The sequence below is a fragment of the Panulirus ornatus genome, chromosome 6, assembly GCF_036320965.1.
Source record: "Panulirus ornatus isolate Po-2019 chromosome 6, ASM3632096v1, whole genome shotgun sequence".
NCBI lineage: Eukaryota > Metazoa > Arthropoda > Malacostraca > Decapoda > Palinuridae > Panulirus > Panulirus ornatus.
This window is the reverse complement of record NC_092229.1, coordinates 55,575,386-55,596,109: the sequence shown is the minus strand read 5'-3', so window position 1 is coordinate 55,596,109 and position 20,724 is coordinate 55,575,386. Positions and strand designations below refer to the sequence as shown.

At 41.7% G+C, this 20,724-nt stretch overlaps 1 protein-coding gene across 1 annotated transcript in view; it reads left to right on the top strand.

Annotated features, from left to right (window-relative positions):
* The window catches only part of LOC139749254 (copper-transporting ATPase 1-like), a 364,429-nt gene that overhangs the window by 52,383 nt on the left and 291,322 nt on the right, over nucleotides 1-20,724 (top strand). Inside the window, exon 2 of the mRNA XM_071662991.1 lies at nucleotides 14,994-15,677. Coding sequence (XP_071519092.1) covers nucleotides 15,308-15,677 — 370 coding nt within the window. The 5' untranslated portion in view covers nucleotides 14,994-15,307. The remainder of the gene's footprint in view (nucleotides 1-14,993; nucleotides 15,678-20,724) is intronic.

Here is a 20,724-nt window from a genome sequence, read left to right as displayed (position 1 = left end):
GAGAAGGGGAGCATAGGTCAGTCCTGGGACGGAGGGATGTTATCAGGGGAGTGGAGCATTGGTCAGCCCTGGGATAGAGGGGTGGTGTCAGTAGTGGAGCATGGGTCAGCCTTGGGATGGATGGATGGTGTCAGGGGAGTTGAGAATGGATCATCCCTAGGATGGAGGGATGGCGTCAGTAATGGAGCATGGGTCAGCCCTGGGATGGATGAATGTCAGTGGAGAGGAGCCTAGGTCAGCTCTTGGGTGGACGGATGTTGTCAGGGGAGTGGACAGTGTCTTTGTGCTGTGGCAGGAGCCAGCTCTAGGTTAGGCGTATAGTATCGGAGTAGTGGGGCGAGAGTCTACCCTAGGGTTGGGGGACAGTGTCTCTGTACTGTGGCAGGAGGCAACTCTAGGTTAGGGGTATGGCATCAGAGTAGTGGGGCGAGAGTCAGCCCTAGGGTTGAGGAACAGTGTCATATTAGTGGGGTAGAAATCAGCCTTAAGGTTGAGGGACAGTGTCAGGGTAATGGGGCAGGAGTATCCCAAGGATTGCTGGAGATTGTCAGGGTAATGGGGTAGAAGTCATCCCAAGGGTTGAGGGACAGTGTCAGAGTAATGTGGAAGGAGTCAGCCCTAGGGCTGAGGGACAATGTCAGGACAATAGAGTAGAAGTCAGCCCTAGAGTTGAAGGATTGTGTCAGGGTAATGGGGTAGAAGTCAGCCCTAGGATTGCTGGACAGTGTCAGGTTAATGGGGTAGAAGTCTGCCCTAGGATTGAGAGACAGTGTCAGTGTTATGGGGCATAGATCAGCCCTAGGGTTAAGGGACAGTTTTAGGAAATAGGGCAGGAATCAACCCTAGGATTGAGGGGCAGTGTCAGGATAGTGGGGCATGGAGATAGTGAGGCATGGTTCAGCCTTAGGGCTGAGGACAGTGTCAGGGTAGTGGGGCAGGAGTCAGCTTTTGTAGAGGGATGGTATCAGTGGCTGGTGTAAGTTAGGTGCTGCTGCTGACGACTACAGGCAGGTTGGAGGGGCGTTAGGGGTTAAGTTACAGTGGCTTTGTCTGCACACTTTAGCCTCAGTAACCTTGATATAGTGTACACCGACGCAGGTGAGGATCTGGCCTGGGGCGAAATGAACGTCCTGGGCAAGAGATATGTTCTTATGGATGCGAGAAGTTGATATGGTATTATGGCCTTGTCAAGTGGATTGGTTGTTTTAGCCTCGGGAAGTGGACATGGTTTTGCGTCCTCGGAAGTGGTTTTGCTGCTGCAGCTTCGGGGGAGGTGGATGTGCTGCTGCGGCTTCGGAGAAGTGGATGTGCTGTGGCGACCTGCGTCAAAATGGATATTGTGTTGTGGCCTCGGGAGGTGGATGTTCTCCTGCGGCTCCGGGACAAGTGGATATGTTGCAGCTTTGGGGAGTGGGCGTGTTGCTGCGGCATTAGGGCAAGTGGACGTGTTATTATGGTCTCAGGAAGTGGATTTCGTGTTGTGGCCTCGGGAAGTGGATATGTTATGCCACAGGAGATGCTGTGCTACCGTGGGCGAAGTAAATATGTTGTTTGTCCTCGGGATGTGGATGTGCTGCTGCGGTCTCATAGCAAGTGCAAATATTCCTGTGCCCATGGAAGTGGATATAGTGTTGTGGGCACAGTAAGTTGATGTGCTTATGCAGCTTTATAGTAAGTGCATATGTTGCTGTGCCCTTGGGAGGTGGATATGGTGTTGTGGGCACAGTGAGTGCATATGATGTTGTGGCCTCAGTGGAAGTGGATATGGTGTGGTTTTGGGAGGTGGATCTTTTGTTGCAGCCTCAAGGCAAGTGGATATGGTGTTATGGCCTTGAGAAATGTATATAATATTGTAGCCTTGAGAAGTGGATATGGTGTTGTGGTGTCTGGAAGTGGAAATGTTGTAGTCTTAGGACGTGGATGTGCTGCTGAGGCTTTGGAGGAGAGTGGATATGATGTTGTGGCCTCAGGAAGTGGTGGTGCTGTGGCCTTAGTGAAAGTGGATGGGGTGTTGTGACTTCAGGAAGTGGTTGTTTTGCTGCAACCTCAAGGGAAGTGGATGTGGCACTGTGGCCTTGGAGGTAGTGAATGAAGTGCTGGGACCTAAAGGGAAATAGATTTAGTGCTTTTGGCTTGAGGGAAGTGAATGTGGTTTGATGGCTTCGGGGAAGTTAATGTGGTGCTGCCGCCTTGTGGGAAGTGGATATGCTGTTGTGGCCTTTGGGAAGTGGATATGGTGCTGCTGTCACCTCAGGAGAAGTGGATATGGTGTTGTGGCATCTGGGAAGTGCATGTGTTGCATTAAGTTAAAGGAGTGTACATGATATTATAGCCTCTGGTGAAGTGCATGTGGTTCTGCAGATAGGGGGAAAGTGTATGTGGTGTTATCGCCTCCATGGAAGTGTATGAGGTGTTGCAGCCTTGGGGGAAGTGGATGTGTTGGTATTTCCTTGGAGGAAGAAAATATGGTGTTGCCATCTCAGGGGAAGTACATGTAGTGTTATGGCCTTTTAGGAAGTGCATTCGGTGCTCCGGTGTAAGGGTTAAGTGCATGTGGTGTTATTTCTGTGGGGGTTAAGTGCATGTGGTGTTGTTTCTGTGGGGGATGTAGATATTGTGTTGTGGCCTCAGGGAAAGTGAATGCTATGGTGCTGCAGCCTTGTAGGAAGCATATGTGGTGCCATAGCCTCTGGGGAAGTAGATGTGGTGCTATGGCCTCAGGGCAAGTGGATATGGTGTTGTGGCTTAAGAGGAAGTGCATGTGATGGCACTGACTTGGAGGTAGTGGATATGGTGTTACAGCTTTTGGGAAAGTGCTGTGGTGCTACGGCCTTGGAAGAAGTGCATGTGTTGCTGAGACCTTAGGGTGAGCGGATATGGTGTTATAGTCTCCTGAGAAGTTATTTCAGTGCTTTGGCATTAGAGGAGGTTCATATGGTGTTAAAGCCTTGAGGCAAGTGGATATTGTGATTTGGCCTCTGGGTAACTAGCAGAACTTTATGGGGAATAAATGCTTTTCTGTATGGGTTAACTGGGATTCTGTTTATAGAACATAAGTGCATAACCAGCTGCTGTAGCTACCAAAGGTTTTCCAGAGTAAAGCAGTTATTTTTGGACTATTAAGTGTGTGACTGGAATTACCCTGACCAGTATACTACGTTGAATATTTTTTTTTTTTTTATACTTTGTCGCTGTCTCCCGCGTTTGCGAGGTAGCGCAAGGAAACAGACGAAAGAAATGGCCCAACCCCCCCCATACACATGTACATACACACGTCCACACACGCAATATACATACCTACACAGCTTTCCATGGTTTACCCCAGACGCTTCACATGCCTTGATTCAATCCACTGACAGCACGTCAACCCCTGTATACCACATCGCTCCAATTCACTCTATTCCTTGCCCTCCTTTCACCCTCCTGCATGTTCAGGCCCCGATCACACAAAATCCTTTTCACTCCATCTTTCCACCTCCAATTTGGTCTCCCTCTTCTCCTCGTTCCCTCCACCTCCGACACATATATCCTCTTGGTCAATCTTTCCTCACTCATTCTCTCCATGTGCCCAAACCACTTCAAAACACCCTCTTCTGCTCTCTCAACCACGCTCTTTTTATTTCCACACATCCCTCTTACCCTTACGTTACTTACTCGATCAAACCACCTCACACCACACATTGTCCTCAAACATCTCATTTCCAGCACATCCATCCTCCTGCGCACAACTCTATCCATAGCCCACGCCTCGCAACCATACAACATTGTTGGAACCACTATTCCTTCAAACATACCCATTTTTGCTTTCCGGGATAATGTTCTCGACTTCCACACATTTTTCAAGGCTCCCAAAATTTTCGCCCCCTCCCCCACCCTATGATCCACTTCCGCTTCCATGGTTCCATCCGCTGACAGATCCACTCCCAGATATCTAAAACACTTCACTTCCTCCAGCCTCTCACCATTCAAACTCACCTCCCAATTGACTTGACCCTCAACCCTACTGTACCTAATAACCTTGCTCTTATTGACATTTACTCTTAACTTTCTTCTTCCACACACTTTACCAAACTCCGTCACCAGCTTCTGCAGTTTCTCACATGAATCCGCCACCAGCGCTGTATCATCAGCGAACAACAACTGACTCACTTCCCAAGCTCTCTCATCCCCAACAGACTTCATACTTGCCCCTCTTTCCAAAACTCTTGCATTTACCTCCCTAACAACCCCATCCATAAACAAATTAAACAACGTTGAATATTACAAGGATTAAACAGTGCGATATAAGTGTGGACAACCTATGGAAATTTGTAAAAAGTGGAAAATGGGTGATTTCTACAATTGGCTTGTTACAAACAGTAGCAGTCTCTAGATGGCCACTTAAAAGAATTTGATCCAGACATTGAATCTTGGACTGAGTACAAGGAGTGTCTGCAACATTATTTCTTGGCGAGGGATAGAAAGGTTGCAGTCAAGAAGAAAAATGTGTTGATGGCAATTGTAGGACCTAAGACATACAAGTTACTGAAAATGTTGTGCAAGCCTAAACATCCTGAAGAAATGACTTTTGAATAATTCTTTTAGGTGATATTTAAACATCATGAGCCAAAGCTGTCAGACATAGGAGCAAGATGAAAATTCCATATAAGAATCACGCAACCAGGAGAGTGTTGCTCAGTAGTATATGATTGCCTTAAAGGAACTTATGGAGCACTACAATTTTAGCTCTTTGCCGACATACCTGCAAAATTAAATTTTGCTCAACCATTTGTTTGCAAGTATCATCAGTGGACAGGTTCAAATAAAACTACTGGCATTGGAGCCCAAGACTGGCGAGATTTTGTTATGCAGGAAAATTTACTATTTGGCAATGGCAATAGAGGCAACACAGAAGGATGTGTCAAACATGAAACAGCCATTATCCCTGCATGCAGTGACACAAGGCACACTCTGTTGAAGATGTGGTAAGGGTCATAATCCAGACAGCTGTTAGGCCAGAGACAAAAGGTACTACAACTACCAACAGGTAGGCCATTTTCCCGTACCTGTCAGCAGCTTCAGCGACAGAACTGGGGCGAGAGAAGAAAGGATGAATGGGCATTTCCTTGTAGCAGTTTCAGGCCATCTCCAGACAACACACTCAAGAGAACACCTTCACTAAGAAGAAGAACTGCACCAAGAGGGGGAAGAGGACCACCAAGAGGGAGAAGAGGACTGCCCAGAAGAGGTAGAATGTATCACGTGGAGAAAGTAGAAAACCAGGAAGAAGGATATGAATGAAATATAGTAGTGGAAACAAAAGTGAGTTACAGTTGGGTGATGTTCAACCATACAATATTATAGATTATTTATTTTTATTATACATGATTGCCATTTCCTGCATTAGAGATGTAGTGCCAGGAAACAGACAAAGGACATCCCATCCACTCATATACACATGTATATACATAAATGCACATACACGTACATATACATACATATACATGTACATATCAACATATACACCCATACATACATATACTTACACGCACACAGACATATGCACATATACACATGTACACATTCATCCTAGCTTGCCTTCATCCATTCCTGGCGCCACCCCACCCCACAGGAAATGTTTCACCACCCCATGTGTCAACAAGGTGGCACCAGGGAAACAGACAAAAAAGGCCACATTCATTCACACAGTCTCTAGCTGTCATGTGGAATGCACCGAAACCACAGCTCCTTATCCACATCCAGGCCCCACAGACCTTTCCATGGTTTACCCCAGACGTTTCACATGTTCAGTCCATTGACAGCACGTTGACCACGGTATACCACATCTTTCCTATTCTTTCTATTCCTTGCATGCCTCTCACCCTCCTGTATGTTCAGGCCCTGAGCGCTCAAAATCTTTTTCACTCCATCCTTTCACCTCCAATTTGCTCTCCCACTTCTTGTTACCTCTACCTCTGACACATATATCCTCTTTGTCAACCTTTCCTCATTCATTCTCTCCATATGTTCAAACCATTTCAACACACCTTCTTCCCTCATAACCACATCCTTTTTATTACCACACATCTTTGTTACCTTCTCATTACTTACCCGATCGAACCACCTCACACTGCATAGTGTACTCAGCATTTGATTTCCAACACATCCACCCTCCTCCATACAACCCTATCTATAGCCCATACCTCGTAACCATATATTGTTGTTGGAACTAATATCCCTTCAAACATTCCCATTTTTGCTCCGAGATAATGTATTCTCTTTCCACACATTCTTCTTTGCTCCTGGAACCTTTGCCCCCTCCCCCACCCTATGACCCTTCTATTTCCATGATTCCATTCACTACTAAGTCCACTCCCAGTTATCTGAAACTCTTCACTTCCTCCAATTTTTCTTCATTCAAACTTACATCCCAACTAACTTGTCTCTAACCCTGCTGAACAGTAACCTTGCCCTTATTCACATTTGCTCTCAACTTTCTCCTTTCACACACTTTCCAAACTCTGTCACCAACTTCTGCAGTTTTTCACTCAAATTAACCACCAGTTCTGTATCATCAGCAAACAACAACTGACTCACTTCCCAGGCCCTCTCACTTCCAACAGACTGCTTACTCACCCCCTCTCCAAAACTCTTGCTTTTACTTCCCTAACCAACCTGTCCATAAGCAAATTTAGCATCCATTGGGACATCATACACCCCTGCTGTAGACTGACCTTCACTGAGAAACAGTCACTCTCCTCTCCTCCTATTTGTACACAATCCTTACACCCATGATAAAAACTTCTCTGCTTCTAGCAGCTTACCCCCCCAATTCCCCCACACCATATACTCTTAACACCTTCCCCATAGTATCTCTTATCAACCCTATCATATGCCTTCTCCAGATCCATAAATGCTACATAGAGAACCATATGTTTTTCTAAGTATTTCTTACACACATTCTTCAATATGCAGACTAAATATTGAAGGGCAAGAAGTAGAATTGAAGATAGACAATGGTGCAGTTTTACCATAATTTTATGAAAGTGTTTATTAGAGGTTGTGTGATAGGATACCCATGTTACAAGAGAAACTAATGGAAGATGATTGATGATATTGAAGGCATTCATAGAAAAAAAGACTGGGTTGAAGGTGATGAAAACTCATGTCACACACTATGGTCTAGTATGTGAGTTGTTGTTAGTAGTGGTAGAAGGTGATAGACAAAATTTGTTAGGTAGGAACAAGTTACAAACACTCCAGATTGATTGGAAACATTCATTGTTTAATGTATGTGAATGGTTGGATGGCAATGAAAAGTTTATGAATGATTTAAATATTAAGTCTGCTGATGTATGTGAGGAAGGTTTTAGTACATACACTGGGGGGAGGGCCAAATTTATGTATATGCTAGTGTAAAGCCAAAATTTTTGGAAGCTTGCCCACTGCCTTTTTCCTTGAGAGAGGCCGCAGACAGAATTGGACAGGCCAGTGGCACCAGTGAAAGTTTAGAAAGTTCAGAATGAGCCGCTCTCATAGTGGTTGTTTCCAAGCCATCTTCACAAGTAAGAATTTGTGGAGGCTAAAGTGACAGTGAACCCAGTGGCTAAGAAGGACACTTTCCCAGTTTCAGAAATGAATGACTTATCGACCAGTTTGGTAAGTCATTCTCAAAATTGGACTCGAGTACTGCTCATCATCCGATGCTATTGGATGAAGTCAAAAAATTACTCTGTGATTAGCACACACACAAGGTTTCTCAGGTATAAAAAGTTATCCTGTGGGATCAAGAGTGCACCAGGGATTTTTCAAATGGAAATGTACAATTTATTGAGAGATATTCCACACACTGTTGTAATATTCACTTTATATATTGATCACTGGGAGCACTGAAGAAGAACATAGGACAAACTTGACCAAGCTGGTAGTGAGATTAAATGAAATAGGTTTCAAGCTGCATTTTGACAAATATGAGTTTTTTCCTAAACAGTGTGAGTTATTTAGGACACACAAGTGATGCACAGGGCATATATGTATTACAAAAGTAAAGGTAAAAGCAATTCTGGATGCACCCAGGCCAACAGATGTGCAAACACTGTGATCGTTCTTAGGAGGCATAGATATTTATGATAAATTCTTCAGGAGCCTCTCTGAAGTGCTTGCATCATTGTATATGTTGTTAAGAAAGGGGCTGCCATGGCAATGGTTGCATCCACAAGAAACTGCATGTAAGAAAGGTTTTGGTACATTATGATCCAGATATCCCTGGGGATAGGGGAGAAAGAGTACTTCCCACGCATTCCTCACGTGTTGTAGAAGGCGACTAAAGGGGACGGGAGCAGGGGGCTGGAAACCTTCCCCTCCTTCTATTTTAACTTTCTAAAAGGGGAAATAGGAGAAGGAGTCTCGTGGGGAGTGCTCATCCTCCTCGAAGGCTCAGATTAGGGTGTCTAAATGTGTGTGGATGTAACTGAGATGAGAAAAAAGGAGAGATAGGTAGTATGTTTGAGGAAAGGAACCTGGATGTTTTGGCTCTGAGTGAAACAAAGCTTAAGGGTAAAGGGGAAGAGTGGTTTGGGAATGTCTTGGGAGTAAAGTCAGGGGTTAGTGAGAGGAAAACAGCAAGGGAAGGAGTAGCACTACTCCTGAAAAATGAGTGGTGGGAGTATGTGACAGAGAGTAAGAAAGTAAACTCTAGATTGATATGGGTAAAACTGAAAGTTGATGGAGAGAGATGGGTGATTATTGGTGCATATGCCCCTGGGCATGAGAAGAAAGATCATAAGAGACAAGTGTTTTGGGAGCAGCTGAGTGAGTGTGTTAGTGGTTTTGATGCACGAGACCGGGTTATAGTGATGGGTGATTTGAATGAAAAGGTGAGTAATGTGGCAGTTGAGGGAATAATTGGTATACATGGGGTGTTCAGTGTTGTAAATGGAAATGGTGAAGAGCTTGTAGATTTATGTGCTGAAAAAGGACTGATGATTGGGAATACCTGGTTTAAAAAGAGAGATATACATAAGTATATGTGTGTAAGTAGGAGAGATGGCCAGAGAGCGTTAATGGATTACATGTTAATTGATAGGCAGGCAAAAGAGAGACTTTTGGATGTTAATGTGCTGAGAGGTGCAAGTGGAGGGATGTCTGATCATTATCTTGTGGAGGCGAAGGTGAAGATTTGTAGAGGTTTTCAGAAAAGAAGAGATAATGTTGGGGTGAAGAGAGTGGTGAGAGTAAGTGAGCTTGGGAAGGAGACTTGTGTGAGGAAGTACCAGGAGAGACTGAGTACAGAATGGAAAAAGATGAGAACAAAGGAGGTAAGGGGAGTGGGGGGGGAATGGGATGTATTTAGGGAAGCAGCGATGGCTTGCGCAAAAGATGCTTGTGGCATGAGAAGCATGGGAGGTGGGCAGATTAGAAAGGGTAGCGAGTGGTGGGATGAAAAAGTAAGATGATTAGTGAAAGTGAAGAGAGAGGCATTTGGAGGGTTTTTGCAGGGAAATAATGCAAATGTGTGGGAGATATATAAAAGAAAGAGGCAGGAGGTCAAGAGAAAGGTACGAGAGGTGAAAAAGAGGGCAACTGAGAGTTGGCGTGAGAGAGTATCATTAAATTTTAGGGAGAATAAAACGATGTTTTGGAAGGAGGTAAACAAAGTGCGTAAGACAAGGGAACAAATGGGAACTTCAGTGAAGGGGGCTAATGGGGAGGTGATAACAAGTAGTGGTGATGTGAGAAGCAGATGGAGTGAGTATTTTGAAGGTTTGTTGAATGTGTTTGATGATAGAGTGGCAGATATAGGGTGTTTTGGTCGAGGTGGTGTAGAAAATGAGAGGGTTAGGGAGAACAATTTGGTAAACAGGGAAGAGGTAGTAAAAGCTTTGTGGAAGATGAAAGCCGGCAAGGCAGCGGGTTTGGATGGTATTGCAGTGGAAGTTATTGAAAAAGGGGGTGACTGTATTGTTGACTGGTTGGTAAGGTTATTTAATGTATGTATGATTCATGGTGAGGTGCCTGAGGACTGGCGGAATGCTTGCATAGTGCCACTGTACAAAGGCAAAGGGGACAAAGGCGAGTGCTCAAATTACAAAGGTATAAGTTTGTTGAGTATTCCTGGTAAATTATATGGGAGGGTATTGATTGAGAGGGTGAGGGCATGTACAGAGCATCAGATTGGGGAAGAGCAGTTTGGTTTCAGAAGTGGTAGAGGATGTGTGGATCAGGTGTTTGCTTTGAAGAATGTACGTGAGAAATACTTAGAAAAGCAAATGGATTTGTATGTAGCATTTATGGATCTGGAGAAGGCATATGATAGAGTTGATAGAGATGCTCTGTGGAAGGTATTAAGAATATATGGTGTGGAAGGCAAGCTTTTAGAAGCAGTGAAAAGTTTTTATCGAGGATGTAAGGCATGTGTACGTGTAGGAAGAGAGGAAAGTGATTGGTTCTCAGTGAATGTAGGTTTGCGGCAGGGGTGTGTGATGTCTCCATGGTTGTTTAATTTGTTTATGGATGGGGTTGTTAGGGAGGTGAATGCAAGAGTTTTGGAAAGAGGGGCAAGTATGCAGTCTGTTGTGAATGAGAGAGCTTGGGAAGTAAGTCAGTTTTTGTTCACTGATGATACAGCGCTGGTGGCTGATTCATGTGAGAAACTGCAGAAGCTGGTGACTGAGTTTGGTAAAGTGTGTGAAAGAAGAAAGTTGAGAGTGAATGTGAATAAGAGCAAGGTTATTAGGTACAGTAGGGTTTAGGGTCAAGTCAATTGGGAGGTAAGTTTGAATGGAGAAAATCTGGAGGAAGTGAAGTGTTTTAGTTATCTGGTAGTGGATTTGGCAGCGGATGGAACCATGGAAGCGGAAGTGAATCCTAGGGTATGTTTGAAGGAATAGTGGTTCCAACAATGTTGCATTGTTGCGAGGCATGGGCTATGGATAGAGTTGTGCAGAGGAGGGTGGATGTGCTGGAAATGAGATGATTGAGGACAATCTGTGGTGTGAGGTGGTTTGATCGAGTAAGTAATGTAAGGGTAAGAGAGATGTGTGGTAATAAAAAGAGTGTGGTTGAGAGAGCAGAAGAGGATGTTTTGAAATGGTTTGGTCACATGGAGAGAATGGGTGAGGAAAGATTGACCAAGAGGATATATGTGTCACAGGTGGAGGGAACGATGAGAAGTGGGAGACCAAATTGGAGGTGGAAAGATGGAGTGAAAAAGATTTTGAGTGATCGGGGCCTGAACATGCAGGAGGGTGAAAGGCGGGCAAGGAATAGAGTGAATTGGAACGATGTGGTATACCGGGGTCGATGTGCTGTCAGTGGATTGAACCAGGGCATGTGAAGCATCTGGGGTAAACCATGGAAAGTTCTTTGGGGCCTGGATGGGGAAAGGGAGCTGTGGTTTTGGTGCATTATTACATGACAGCTAGAGACTGAGTGTGAACGAATATGGCCTTTATTGTCTTTTCCTAGCGCTACCTCGCACACATGAGGGGGGAGGGTGTTGTTATTTCATGTGTGGCGGGGTGGCGTTGGGAATGAATAAAGGCAGACTATGAATTATGTATGTGTATATATGTATATATCTGTGTGTGTATATATATATGTATACATTGAGGTGTATAGGTATGTATATTTGCGTGTGTGGACGTTTATGTATGTACATGTGTATATGGGTGGGTTGGGCCATTCTTTCGTCTGTTTCCTTGCACTACCTCGCTAATGTAGGAGACAGCAACAAAGCAAAATAAATAAATGAATATGATCCAGATAGTCCTCTTGGTTTGTCATGTGACCACTGTATGGTGTAGGGGCAGTGCTAGCACACCAAAATGAAGATGGATCTAAACAACCTATTGCTTTTGTTTCATGCACACTGCATGATGCTGATAGAAATTATGCATAAATTGACAGGGAAAGTTTGACAATAGTGTTTGGGGTGCACTATATTAATAACTATGTGTATGGAAGATCCTTCACTTTAGTAACAGATGAAGCCCATAGTTTCACTTTTATATGAATAGAAGGCATTGCCTGGTATAGCTAGTGCAAAAATATAACTTTGGGCCAACTCACTTGTTGCTTATGATTACCATTTGAAATTTAGAAATGGCTGCGACAGTACAAATGCTGGCCTATTGCATAGGTTACCATTGGTGGAGAAACCCTCATCAGTACCACTCCCCACAGATACCATGTAGTTAGAGCACATTGAAGATTCACCAGTTGCAGCCAACATATCTGGAGGTGGACAGAGCATGGTCCATTATATGCTAGAGTTTTGTCTTTTGTCAAGGATGGTTGGTCAAAAGCTTCTCAGGTCCCAGAGTTTAAGTTATTTTATATGTGCAGGTATGAACTTAGTACAGATGAAGGTTACATAATGTGGGGCAACAGGGTTGTGGTTCCTCTTCCTGGACTGCAAAGTGTATTAAGAGAACTACACAAGGCTCATCCAGTTATCTCCACAGTGAAGGGGATTGCTAGATCATATGTTTGGTGGCCTAAATTAGAGAGGGATATTGAACAAATGATAGAAATGTGAGATTTGTCAAATGAATAGAAATAAACCCTGTGTTGCACCCCTTCATGAGTGGCCATACCCATATAAGCCATGGCAGAGAGTACATGTAGATTTCACAGGATCATTTATGGGGCATTTGTATTTGGTCCTCACTGAGTCCTACTCACAATGGTTAGAGGTAAGAATTATGAATAGTACATCGGCACTCACAGTCATTGCTGAGTTAAGGGATATTTTACCACTCATGGGTAGCCCTCAGTGTTAGGTAATGGGAGCCAGTTTACCAGTCATGAATTTGGCCAATTTATGCAGAAAAATGGGATTGACCATGTTACTTGTGCTCCTTTTCATCTTTGCTCTAATGAAATGGCTATAAGAGCCATCCAAACATTTGAAAATGGGCTAATGAAAATGAAAAAATCAGACATTAAAGGTCCAGGTTCTTATTCAGATGTAGACATTCAACATACTTTGTAAGTGGGAGTACCCTAGCAGAGTTGCTAATGGGTAGAAATCTGTTGGGACCCCTTAACCTACTGAGACCAAACTTAAGAAAAGGAAAAAAAGGAAAGATCAAAAGATATATCATGATAAGAGCAGCCTTTGAGGGAATTTAGGATGAATGATAAAGGTATTATGGAGAATTATAGTGGTAGGGGAGCTCCCTGGGTACCAGGAGTTGTAGTGGGAGTAACTAGACTCATGTCATATAAAATTGAGCTGTTTGATAATAGAGTTGTCAGGAGATATGTTGATCAAATGAGATTTAGAAGTGTAAAATTGATAGAGCAGGGAGCTCCAAGAGAGGAAAGAAGAAATCATACAGGAGTGGGGTGAGGATGATATGAGTGACACACAGTAGGCTACAGGACAAATGAATTCTGTGCAGATGGTGATTCAGGAATCTAATAGAACACCTGAAGATCAAAGAGAGGGTAACATCTGTTTTCCAAGCAAAAGGGAGTTGAATATGCAGAGAGAGACCTGAAGGAAGTTCACCCTAAATGGTTCCTTCGGGAAGCCTAGTGAAAATTAAAACGAGGTCTGGAAGAGTCATAGATAGACATGTGAGGTTAGATATGTAGAGTATGACAGTAATGTGAAGTACAATATTGCATGTAATACATTGAAAGTGAAACAGAAAACAAGTTATTTTACTGTATTGTATATATGATTTCAAGAATGTGGATTTTTTTTAGTATTTAGATGATTCTGTGTTTCTGTAATAGAGCAAGGAGTTAGTAATTTTCTTGATAATGATCGAGGTACAAAAACCAGTAAACACATTATTTTACTTTTGAAATTTAAGGGGGGAAAGGATGTCATAACATTGTAGGCAATGGATGCTTTTTATGGCATAACTGAGGTTTTGTTTACAAAACACAACTATATAACCAACCACTGTAGCCACCAGAATTTTTCCAGAGTAAAACAGTTATTTTGGACTATTAAGCATTTAACTGGAACTACCCTTACCAATATACTATACTAAATATCACAGTAAGTGAATGTGGTGCTGTGGTCCTTGGGAAAATGGAAGTGGTGCTGCGGCCTTGGAGGAAGTGGATGTGGTGCTGAGGCCTCATGGCTAGTAAATATGGTGTTATGGTCTTGGAAGAAGTGGATGTTGTTACTTCTTTACATCATTTGTGGTTGCTTCCTCTCTCTCAGTATGTTTCAAAAAACTGTTGAATGTCACCATTGTTAAAATTATTTAGAGACTTGTGGTCAAGTTATTTATCTGCTTCCCAAATGGGTAACTGTATGGCCTCTAGCCTCTCCCTGTAACTCATTTCTCTCATTTCTGGTACCATCTTACTTGCCTTCCTGTAAACCTTTTATGTTTGGTTCTTTTGTTTCTATAACTTGGTGATGAAATTTGAGATCCAGTTTATATTCACAGTCCCTTCACATGGACTCTCCCATCTATCCACCACACTTTTACCATATGAAAACTGAACATGTTTCTTGCTTTGCTAAGTACCCATCTCCTCTCCTTATACTAGTTTTGAATGTGGGCAACTTCATAGCTGGAAACCTCTCTTTGTCACTCAGGTTTTTCATATCACACACATCTTTGCTGCCCTCCACTGGACCTTCTCTCTCAGATTTGTATGTTTCTTCTTGTGACAAAACCAAACTTAAGATACATTGTCCAGTTTTGGTGTAATACACTGTATATGCTGTGAATATTTTCCTGCACATTTTTCCACTTGTTACTTGCATGTATGATTTTAACTAACATGATTTGCATTATACCTATTTACTGTATTTGTTTCCTTGGTTCTTAAAATGTTGGCAACTCAGTTTATTGAAACCCAGTATGATATATTTATACTTGATTCACACTTTAGGACTGTGGTATTATGATCTTGTTGCCATTCTCTTATTACCATGTAATGTGTCATGAATACAATTCCTTTCACACTATGAACTGGACTTTTTTATAAAGTTTTTCATTACTGAACATGATTTATATATCACATTGTTTTCACAGGTAATTGAAGGTATGATGAAGATGAGATGGTGGTTTTCATTATGGGCAGTCGATGTACACAAGTCACCTGATGATCTTTGATACTCCTTTTGTCCACTGATGAGATAGCAAGTCAAGAAGCTGTCTGGGATGAAATTTACTCTTCCTGGCCATGATGTATGTGAAGAAATCTAGGCAATCGCTTTTGTCACAAAGCAACTTTTACATCTTGTGAGTGTATTATGAAACTGAAAATATACTTCTTAGACAGAAACATTATCATAGTGAATTAGTGGTTGTGTTTCAGTTTTTGTGTGTGACATTTCAAAAGCACAATGGCAGCCATTACTTCTGTTATTGGCATAGAAGGCATGACATGCCATTCATGTGTACAGAACATAGAAGGAGTTGTAAATGTACTACCTGGCGTGGAGTCTGTTAAAGTAGACTTGGCTGCAAAACAAGGAATAGTAATTCACAACCCACAAGTGACTACTGGGAATCAGATTGCTGAGAGGATTGATGATATGGGATTTGAGGCAAAACTGATCAATAGAAGTGAGACTCTAGTGAAAATTGATGAAAACCAGTTGGATTCGGACATTTCAGGGCACGACTTGGTTGGTAACATCAGAGTGGCTAATTTGTTAGGGGAACCCCCCAACTGTGTCTGTGGGGACCAGCTTATTCAACTTTCTGTTAAAGGTGAGGCTGTCTCTTTATTAGTTGATACTGTAAGGTAATGTATCTTTGGGGGTAATATGTGTTTTGCTATGGTGAAATTAGAAAATGAAATAGAAAAGAATGATTGTAGAAATAGAGGATTTTGAAAGTAAAGTAAACTTGATTGCAGTTCTGATATTTGCTAGCAGACAGTTAGTTCCCTTTATGTGTGTGTAATTACCTACTTGTGTTGTATGGGCAGGGAGTTTTCCATGCATTGGGCCTTATCTCTAGAACATTTCCTGCTATCATACAACTTCTTGATTTTTGTGTGCTGTCTGCATTAACCATGTTCTTAGTCATTCTTTTCCATTCATCCACTGCTCATACTGTATAAATGCCTCTTTACAAGTTTTTAACAAGTTTCATGTTTAATTTCATGTCATGCACCTGGTTGTTCTATCCCTTCATCTCTCGAAGAACTGCTCACTGTTCACATCGTCAGTCTATTTAAAAAACTTAAAGGGTGTAATCAGGCCACTGCTTACTCTTTCCTCCTAGGTTATCAAATTTAAAGCCTTCAGCGTTTCCCTGTAACTAAGCTCTCATAATTCAGTATCTGACCATGTCACCCCTGATTGTTTTCACTTCCAAGGTCAGCAAATTTAAAGCCTTTAGCTTTTCTGTGTAACTTATGTCTGCTAATTTTGGTACCACCTTTGTTGCCCTCCTATTTGTGCTTCTTTAGGTAAGGTAACCAAACTTGAAAATCATATTGTGGTTTTGATCTTCCGTGTAACTTATGCCTGTTAATTTTGGTACCATCTTTGTTGCCCTCCTCTTTGTGCTTCTTTAGGTAAGGTAACCAAACTTGAAAATCATATTGTGGTTTTGATCTTATGTATGTTACAAGCAGCAAGCTAAATACATATTTCCTTGTCTGTAATATACCTTAAAGCTGTTTGATATTTGTCAGAAGACAGTTTTTCTCCTTTGTATTGAACTTTGATGATAGATTAGCTAATGATGCTGACTTCAAAGTCTTTCTCACACACAAAATCTTGAAGTTTATTTCCATCCACATGATAATCATATAGAGGCTGTCTTTCACATTGTCCCATCCTCAGTACTTTGCATTTGCCTGACTTGAATTTCATCACCCATGCATCATAATTACTTCGGAGTCTGTTTTTGTCCACTTTTAAACTGATGCAAATCTCCTCACTTTTGCGTGATTACTATTTGTATTTTATGGGTGGAGAGTTTCACACTCTTGTTGCCCTGTCCTGTTAACCTTGTAAATATGTATCTACTTTTTACTCCTATGTATTTTTGCACACACACACACACACACACACCTTAGCCTATGTCAGGTACCCATTCTATCAACCAGCTCTTAAAGGAGTTGAACCTATGTGGTATTGAAGCCAGGTGGCCTGTGCATTGTGTGTGTGTGTGTGTGTTTGTGAGTGTGTGTGTGTGTATGTGTGTATGTGTGTGTGTGTGTGTGTGTGTGTGTGTGTGTATTTGATAGTATGGGGAGGGAGGTCCACACTTAAAGGGTTCCATCTGTAAATCTTTTGTAACTATCATGTAACTTTTTTAAATTTTGGATACCATCAGCACTCAGAATTGCATGAATTTGTTTACATTATTCCATTCTTCCACTACTCATACATCATAAAAGTACTTCTTTACATCATTTCTCAATAATTCATTCCTTCATGGCATAGTCTTTGGTTAAGCTGTCTTTACATTTTTTGAGGAACTGTTCACTATTGACTTCCTTAAAGTGGTTTAGAGAATTAAAGATCAATTACCCTGTTCTCTTCTTGCTTCTGTGGTGGACAAGTTTTTGGCTTTTAAGATTTCTCTCAGCTCTCTTAATTCTTGTACCATCTTTGTTGCCCTTAGAACATTCTGTGTTAGTTCTTTGGGCCTCTTCAACCGCAGTGACCAAATTTGAGAAGCATGTTCTTGTCTTGGTCTAGTATATGATGTGAACAGTTTTCTAAACCATTTGCTGTATTTGAATATATTTTGAATTTGCTAAAAGACAGTTTGTCTCCTTTGCAATTCAGGATATGTAAAGTATTAATTCATAAGTTGTATTCGCTCACAGATTCCTGGAGCATATTTCCTGCTAGATATTATTCACATCAAGGCTTTTTTATTTCAATGTGTCTTGTCTTCATTACTTTGCATTGCTTTGGGTAAAACTTCATCACCATGTATCTGACTACTTTTTTTGGCAGCTTTCTAGGTCTCCTTGTAATTTGATGTAATCCTCATCATTCTTTGCTTTACTCATGACCTTGACTTCAGTCACAACCATATTTGGGTATAAGTCCAGTCCTTTTGGCAAGTCATTTACATAGATCGAGAAATCAATTATCCCAGGACTAAGCTCTACAGCATATCAATGGCAACCCCAGCTTATTTTTATATGACTCCTCTAACATGTGTCCTTTGCATCCTCCCACTAGGTAATTATCTATCAGTTTATCAAAGGAATCTCCCCTTTATTCTTGCCTGAAGATCCATCATCTTTACCTGCTTCCCATGTGATACAGTTTCTAATGCTTTGTAACAGTCTAGATACACATAAGCCACCCATCCTTTTGTTTTGTTTAAAGCAGAAGTCACTCCCTCACAGAAGTCTCATAGAAGGTTCTCATAGAAGTGCATGTGTGTGTGTGTGGTGAAGCTGTACATTTTGTGAGAAGGGTGTTTAATTTGTAGAGCCTGAGCACTTATAATGTTCCTTTGCTATCACAAGATTTTTCATTCATTCTTTACTCTGCATTATACCATAGAAGTATTTCAGGATATTCTGTAGCTCATTTCTTTATTTTCCTATGCTTAGTAAATCTGTTACTGTACTCTTTATGTTAAAAAGTTGACCTGTATTGATATTTTCAAATCAATTCAAAGTCTTTAAGGGTTTGATCATGTTTCTGTTCTTCCTTCTCTCTTCCAAGATGAGTGCTTGTTCTTCTTTCCATGACTGTAGCTCCTTTATTTACGCTATAGTCTTTGTTGCCTATTGTTGGAATTTTTTTAACATGTCTGCTTGTCTCCTTAAGTGGCATGACCAGACTGATAATACATTCTCAGATTTTTATGAAATATATGCCCCCAAATTTCTAAATCTATCTTTGTTCAAGTTTGTGAATGGAATTTTGACATTGAACGGTGAATAACTTGCCTTTTTTTCATAAATCATTTACAGCTGCAGTTCCAAGACTGTCTTGTTAGGTACCTCTGTTTAAGCCATCCCAGTTTGAAAAGGTATCTTTGTTCGCTGTTCTCTTCCACAAATGATTATTTTGATCAGCTGAAGATGGTTAATTTTCTTAAACTAACCTCTGGTTGTCCAAGAACTCAGTCTACTAGCCAGAGTCTCTTTCTCTAGGTTATATCGTTAGTTGCCACTCCTATGATAGAAGTCTGTTAGAATCATTATGAATGGCTTCTTCCTCTTAACAGATGCTTCCTGTCATTATTCATCCATGTGCTGTCTGATTGTTTTCAGATGTATTACGATTAGTTACAAGCTATGCTGAAAAGAGATTCTAACCCATTGTTTACTGTATTTAGCCTGTCTTCTTTGTTGAAACGCTTATGATATTTGCTTTTTTCCACCCCCATAGCTATGACTCCTGGAATTTTAATTTTCTGAACATCTCATGGTCAGTGAAGTATTTCTGTACTCTCCTTGAATAGTATTTATTTATTTTATTTTGCTTTGTCGCTGTCTCCTGCGTTAGCAACTTAGCGCGAGGAAACAGACAAAAGAATGGTCCAACCCACCCACATACACATGTATATACATACACATCCACACATGTACATATACATACCTATACATCTCAACGTATACATATATATACACACGCAGACATATACATATATAGTGCCATTGTACAAAGGCAAAGGGGATAAGAGTGAGTGCTCAAATTACAGAGGTATAAGTTTGTTGAGTATTCCTGGTAAATTATATGGGAGGGTATTGATTGAGAGAGTGAAGGCATGTACAGAGCATCAGATTGGGGAAGAGCAGTGTGGTTTCAGAAGTGGTAGAGGATGTGTGGATCAGGTGTTTGCTTTGAAGAATGTATGTGAGAAATACTTAGAGAAGCAAATGGATTTAAATGTAGCATTTATGGATCTGGAGAAGGCATATGATAGAGTTGATAGAGATGCTCTGTGGAAGGTACTAAGAATATATGGTGTGGGAGACAAGTTGTTAGAAGCAGTGAAAAGTTTTTATCGAGGATGTAAGGCATGTGTACGTGTAGGAAGAGAGGAAAGTGATTGGTTCTCAGTGAATGTAGGTTTGCAGCAGGGGTGTGTGATGTCTCCATGGTTGTTTAATTTGTTTATGGATGGGGTTGTTAGGGAGGTGAATGCAAGAGTTTTGGAAAGAGGGGCAAGTATGCAGTCTGTTGTGGATGAGAGAGCTTGGGAAGTGAGTCAGTTGTTGTTCACTGATGATACAGCGCTGGTGGCTGATTCATGTGAGAAACTGCAAAAGCTGGTGACTGAGTTTGGTAAAGTGTGTGAAAGAAGAAAGTTAAGAGTGAATGTGAATAAGAGCAAGGTTATTAGGTACAGTAGGGTTGAGGGTCAAGTCAATTGGGAGGTAAGTTTGAATGGAGAAAAACTGGAGGAAGTAAAGTGTTTTAGATATTTGGGAGTGGATTTGGCAGCGGATGGAACCATGGAAGCGGAAGTGAATCATAGGGTGGGGGAGGGGGCGAAAATCCTGGGAGCCTTGAAGAATGTTTAGAAGTCGAGAACATTATCTCGGAAAGCAAAAATGGGTATGTTTGAGGGAATAGTGGTTCCAACAATGTTGTATGGTTGCGAGGCGTGGGCTATGGATAGAGTTGTGCGCCACCCTGCCACACATGAAATAACAACCCCCTCTCCCCGCATGTGCACAAGGTAGCGCTAGGAAAAGACAACAAAGTCCACATTCGTTCACACTCAGTCTCTAGCTGTCATGTAATAATGCACCAAAACCACAGCTCCCTTTCCACATCCAGGCCCCCCAGAACTTTCCATGGTTTACTCCAGACGCTTC